This window comes from Trematomus bernacchii, unplaced genomic scaffold (genome assembly GCF_902827165.1).
Source record: "Trematomus bernacchii unplaced genomic scaffold, fTreBer1.1, whole genome shotgun sequence".
NCBI classification, from domain to species: domain Eukaryota; kingdom Metazoa; phylum Chordata; class Actinopteri; order Perciformes; family Nototheniidae; genus Trematomus; species Trematomus bernacchii.
Genome location: NW_022987513.1, coordinates 2255086 through 2261795, shown reverse-complemented (window position 1 = coordinate 2261795; position 6710 = coordinate 2255086). Strand labels below are relative to the sequence as shown.

General features: G+C 40.1%; 1 protein-coding gene across 1 annotated transcript; it reads left to right on the top strand.

Moving 5' to 3' along the window:
• Positions 1–5097: 5097 nt before the first annotated feature.
• cx39.9 (connexin 39.9) lies at positions 5098–6147 on the top strand. Its single transcript, XM_034113736.1, has one exon. The coding sequence runs from the start codon at positions 5098–5100 to the stop codon at positions 6145–6147; it is 1050 nt and encodes a 349-aa protein (XP_033969627.1).
• Positions 6148–6710: the final 563 nt, after the last annotated feature.

Genomic DNA, 6710 nt, shown 5'->3' with positions numbered 1-6710 from the left:
CCTGTGCTAGGCCACGCTACTGTAAGACTGAGGTCATCGTAAAAATATTGAAATATGGCTGAAACCCTCCATCTATTTACGAAGATTAACTGTCCCAGTGATAAGTTAATGTCCAGGAGCCGCTGCTCGAAGTTTTCAGAAAAGAAAAATAGGAAAATCAGCATAAAAAAGTAAGCAGAGACAAGAGCAAGCAGAAAAGCGTCTACACTGTAAGAAAGCAGGAAGCACACTCCCTCTCTCTCAAAAGGCGGAGACTAGTGTTGAAACTAGTGGAGAAACGATCAAGATGCAACCTTGTCCCTCTGATTAGACAGCATGTTAAGTCAGGAAGTAGCATGAGTGGAGGGCATACAGGAGAGTGCTGAGTAACATGGGGTACAACCACTACACCATAAACCACAGCAGGTGGTTTGTGAACCCCCAGACGGCAGTCATATCCAAAGAGCTTGGTCGACCGTCAAAGGACATGTCCGTAGACTGAGAGGAAACCGTACAGAGAGTTTGTTGGAGGAACACCTCAAGGTTCTTGAATGGTCATCTTGGCTTGGCTCTGCTCACCCTGATGGACTGCTTGGACGCTTGTTCAAGGATATACACAAAGCCTTTCCAGTCTGAGTACCATTATGTCTTACCAAGTCTTTCATTTATGTCTGAGAAAAGCTTTTATGTTTAAATATGTGTATCAGTCATACTAAACAGTCATTACTTTGAGTCCTAATTTTCTTCATGTGTGAAGAAAATGTTTTTGCTTGGTTCTGTTGCATCTTACTTTGCATTTCATGTGAAAAATGTGTATTTAGGTCAGCGTGAATGTATAAATCATTCATAAATGGACATGTGTATTAAACTTAAAAACAACACACCCTTTCAGTAGTTATACATGTTAGTGACTCATCAATAGATGGTGATGTGTTTCACACTATACAGTAAGACTCCCTTTTACCAATTATAAAGTAACTCATTAATAAACGGTGATTTGTTTCACACTATACAATAAGGCTCCCTTTTACCAATTATAAAGTAACTCATTAATAAATGGTGATTTGTTTCACACTTTACAATAAGGCTCCCTTTTACCAATTATAAAGTAACTCATTAATAAATGGGAATGTGTTTTACACTTTACAATAAGGCTCCCTTTTGGCAGTTATAAATGTTAGTAACTCATTAATAAATGGTCATAAGAGATGCCAAGAAACATCAAGATGGAATCAACTCAGTGAACAACAGATACCAAGGATGCTGGCTGATGAAGAAGACAAGTTAAGCTAGGTAGCCAATATAAGGCTTAGCAGTACAGATAAATGTGGGCTCACTATTTGGCAAGCAACCGGTCACAGTTGCCCTGTTTATCTCATGTCTTATAAAAGCTTATTAATGACTTATAAAGTGTTCACAACCTAATTAATAAATTAATTACAAACTATTCGTAAACCCTTTTATAAGGGTAGTCTTATTGTAAAGTGGTACCAATATTTTATATAGATATTTATAATGCCTTATAACCATACTAAAACACTTTATAAAGCATTTGTTCAATGACCTCCAAGGTTGAGTCTGATTATATTTCATAATTGTCACAGATTTTTGTGCAAGGATCATAATATATTTGCTGTAATATGTAATAATATTTTGTAATGCATTATAATTAGATTTGAGAAATGTGATGTTTTGTGTGTTGTGGCTGTTGCATAGATTTAATGATAGTTTTTAACTTTCTTAACCCTCCTATTGTCTTCGTTTTCCCCCCCTTACTTTGGTGTTCGCGGTCAAATTTGACCGGTCCTGTTTTAACTGCTATTACATTAACACAAAAACCATTAATCATCACCAAATTTCATTTAACACCCTTTCAAACTGTACATATTGTATCAGACTACTGGTATACATGAAAGACTGCAGTAAATATACAAAGAATAGACACTGAACATGTATTGCGTGTGCCAGGTGTGATTCACATGGGGGATGGGCACATAAGAGCGGGACATGTGTCAAATTGTTCTGTGTGTGTGTGTGTGTGTGTGTGTGTGTGTGTGTGTGTGTGTGCGTGTGTGTGTGTGTGTGTGTGTGTGTGTGTGTGTGTGTGTGTGTGTGTGTGTGTGTGTGTGAGTGCCAGGTGTGATTCACATGGGGGGATTGGGCACATAAGGGGGACACACACATCTAGAGTATGTGTGTGTGTGTGTTTGTGTGTGTGTGTGTGTGTGTGGTGTGTGTGTGTGTGTGTGTGTGTGTGTGTGTGTGTGTGTGTGTGTGTGTGTGTGTGTGTGGGTGTGGGTGTTTGTGTGTGTGTTTTATCTGACCCAGATGGTTACTAATTCCTTTTCTTTCTGGCGGTCATTTTTGACCGGGAACACTATGGGTGTTACAAAGTTGACTAAATCATCCAAAATTCAATGAAAGTGGTGATCAGCAATTGTATATGTTCAAATGTCTACTGTGAAGGATATCATAAAGCCTTAATGCAATCAAATGTAAAACAAAAAAGTTAGGATTGATGAAAGTAGTAAATCGGTCAGATTTGACCTGAAGACAACAGGAGGGTTAAAGCAAAAAATTACCAACTGGAGGGACTTATATTTATAATACATTATAATGCATCAAAACTGATTACATTTCAAAAAGGTTATAATGGTATTATATTTCACTATGAATGTTACAAAAACAAAGATTATGTGAGTATTATTGAAGTATGAAGTGATGAGGTATTATAAAATGCTATAAAATGTGTTCAAATCAATCAATCAAATCAAATCAAATCAAATCAGGTTTTATTTATAAAGCACATTTAAAAGCGATTTTTGGTCGAGCCAAAGCCAAGTATTATTATTATAAAGCACAATAAATAGTGAAAGTATGTTTATAATGCATCATAGAGATGGACTTATAGAAAGTTCAACCAACATTTCTCCCTGAAATATAGTGAGGTTTAAAGTGTAAAGAAAAAGAAGGGGGAAAGTTAAGTGCAAGACAAGTACATCAAATTGTACAGTATTAGAAGATGTACTCTGCACAAATCAAATACATTTTACCCAAGGACACAGTGCAGTTCATAAAAAAAAAGCAAAACATGACAAAAACACAAGAAAGGGAAACTTTGCTTGAGTTTCCACAAAGAATGACAAACTTTCAGATAATAAACTGGATCAGGAAAAATGTGTTCATCTTGTTTCAGAATTGTAAAAGCAGTAACACTCACTGCAGCACTGAAGGGAGATTTGAAAGTGTTGAACGCCCCACCACGCAGTCAAGGTTCAACATGAGAGTGACAACAAAGCTCCTCCCATCACAAGGAATTATATTTAGACCTCACTGACATGTAAGACTAACCTGCATCCTCACTGGCCTGCTGAGCTGCCACTCCATCCAACAGGAACACCTCTTAGTCAGGGTGTTTTATAGTTGATCTCCAAGTGGGAATCTTCTCATCTACTCGCACGCGGACCAGGCTGTGGTGGCTTGGTCAGAGAGGGAGGGCAGCAGGCGGGATCACACAGCCTCCAGAGAAAATAAAAGTTTATCTTAGCACTCCAGTTCCCTCAGTGGCTCAGGAGAACATGGCCTCTCTGTGAACCAAAGAGGCTCAGTCACCAACTGACTCTGGATCGGCAGGAGATGGTTACCAGGTATGTTTTTCTTAATCAATATATCCAAAATACATATTTTGAATGTCTAAATGAATCATCAAAAACATACTAGAGTTCTAAAATTAGTTTGGCAGTCTAGATATCTAATTTGGGATTTATTTCCAGGCTCAGTATTTAACATACTTAGTAATTACTCTGTGAAAAGTGTTAATCCTTCAAGTGATCCTGTAAATCCTACCACAATAGGTTCAAGCAGGTGTTCAGATTCACACTTTGTCAACCGCTGATGACTAGAGGACACATACGATTATATTTAAAGAACATTTCTTCTAAGTTGTAAACCAATAGGCCCTGCTATATAAACTAGAAACCTAATTCTGGAGTCGGGGAGCACTGCCGGGTACTGTGTCACAAGATCATAAGAGTCTCCCCAGCCTGCTGCAGGGCAATCTCTCACACACAGTCAGCTGTGTCCCGGACTACACTAGATAGGACACAAACTCTGGGAGGACAAACAGTGAATTCATAATAAATCTGTGTTTCATTTTAGTATGTCTCCTCTGAAGAAAGTACATTAGCCTTTGGTTGTGGGGGGACAATCGCAGACAAATACCATATTTATAATTGTAAGCCTATAAGGGATGCCATACAGTATATGCCAGTCAATAGCACAGCAAGTAATCTGTTTTGACTTATTGTAACTAATGGATTTCATGTGATTATGTGTGAAGTGTCATTTCAATTATTAATAACATACATCAGACAATTCCTACATTTGAATAGTGTTATACAGGTATTGTGCATGCATTAAAAGCATCAGCTATGATGTCCAAAGGAGTATGTCTAATTGACACGCTCACTGAACGATCATCCGACCCTACGTGGGGGTGTGCTGTCGGAGGTGTCATGTCCCTTCTGCTTGGGGCCCCCAGAGTGTCTTGGGGCGCCACTGCATAGGGCTGTAGACAGTCAACAAGGCAGATATCAACCCGCAATTAACAGCAAATAATCATAGCATCCCTGACCAAATATCTAGATATTTCCTCTCAGGACTTAGTAGGGACCACAAACAAAGCAGACAGCAATGCATTCAAACCAGACAGAACTCTACACAACTCCAAAGTAGGTGTAGAGTAAATGGCCAAATGTGCTAACAAGTTCACCATATCAACTTAAAAGGGTTGTCTCCACAACTTTGATAGGCCAACAAATCAGTTATCACTGGTCAAAATGTCACTAAGTAGTGTATTTGTGAAAGGTCCAAGAAGTTGGAAAGATACAAGAGAAAATAGAAAAATATTTTCACAACCAAGGTTTCGGAGCCAAGCCCTGTCAAAGAAAGGGCCTGTGACTTTAGGACATGCTGTAGGAAGTCTGTTTAAAATTATAAGCCAGAGACTGAAAAATTACAGTGTTTATTTCATCCAAGTGAAAGTAAAAAATGTCCCTCTCCTTTCAGGCGAATCTCCTGGTTTTGTGGATAAATCTGAGTCTCTATTTGTGAGCCAAAATGGGGGACTGGAACTCGTTGGGGAAGCTGCTGGAGAGCGCCCAGGAACACTCCACTGTTGTGGGCAAAGTCTGGCTCACAGTGCTGTTCATCTTCCGGATCCTGGTGCTGGGGGCCGCCGCTGAGAAGGTGTGGGGCGACGAGCAGTCCGGCTTCACGTGTGACACCAAGCAGCCCGGTTGTCAGAACGTCTGCTATGACAAGACCTTCCCTATTTCTCACATCCGCTTCTGGTCGATGCAGATCATCTTTGTCTCAACGCCAACTCTCATTTATCTCGGCCACATCCTTCACCTGGTCCGCATGGAGGAAAAGGAGAAACAGAAAGAGAAGGACCATGCCATGCAGGGTGAAAAGCAAACCCAGGAGTTACTTGTCACTAAAGCCAAGAAGGCCTCAATTAAAGACAACCAGGGCCATGTTCGCTTGAAAGGCGCACTCTTGCGTACCTACGTCTTCAACATTATTTTCAAGACCTTGTTCGAAGTGTTCTTTATTGTAGCTCAGTACTTCCTGTATGGTTTCGAGCTCAAGGCAATGTACACCTGCGACCGCTGGCCTTGCCCTAATATGGTGAACTGCTACATCTCCCGACCCACTGAGAAGACGATCTTCATCATCTTCATGCTGGCCGTGGCCTCCGTCTCCCTGCTGCTCAACCTGGTGGAAATTTACCATCTAGGTTTAAAAAAGTGCCAGCAGGGCCTCCGTTACAGACGATCACATGCTCTTAGTGAGGCTTCCAAGACCCGAACTGAAGCCATACCCTGTGTCCCAGAATATAGCTACTTTTCTGGGCATCATGCAGTGCCTGGACCTTTCCATACGGAGCAAACTTCAGCCTTCAGCCCCTACAGCAGCAAAGTGGTCTTCAAGCAGAACAGAGACAATATGGCGGTGGAGAGACAAGGTCAAGAAGAGGAAGATGATATGGAGGAGAATAAACTCGCCAACCAGGCCTTATTAGAGATGCAAAATCAGCATAGAACTAGTTGTCAGTCGAGCAGGCAGAGCAGTCACAGGAGCCGGATGGACGGCCTGAATATCTAGAGACTTTATATGATTTTCATCGGAGACTCAGGAACAACATGCATTTGCCTGTGAATATTTGCCTGTGAATATTTGCATGTGTATGGAAGACTATTCGAGACAAAACTATTAGGTGACTGCATAACAGAAAATAGCCGTGATCAACTTTCAAGTAAAGATCTGACTGTAAGAGGCCTTTACAAACAAGCTTTGAATGGCCATAAATGGCTCCGACTGTATGGTCACATTTCTCAGGGTTAAATATGGCGAGACATAAAAAATGTTGCTCTTTTTTCACTAAGAGTTAGATTGTCTTTGTTTGTCTTGAAAGACTGTCCCATGTCAACAATTCTGCTCATGCATTTTCTGAAATGTCAACTTAAGGTTCAAAATAGTTTTCACTTTACTCTACATTTTTTAATTGATGAACTTCCATATTTGTGGGTGATTAAGTATACAATGTACTTCTTAAAACTGTGAAAAAAAGCATGCAAGAGATGTCCTATCAAAAGCAAAAAGATGTTGTTAGTCAAAAATTGACCTCTTCCTTATACTTATTGTGACTTTGTAATTTGATTAAACTG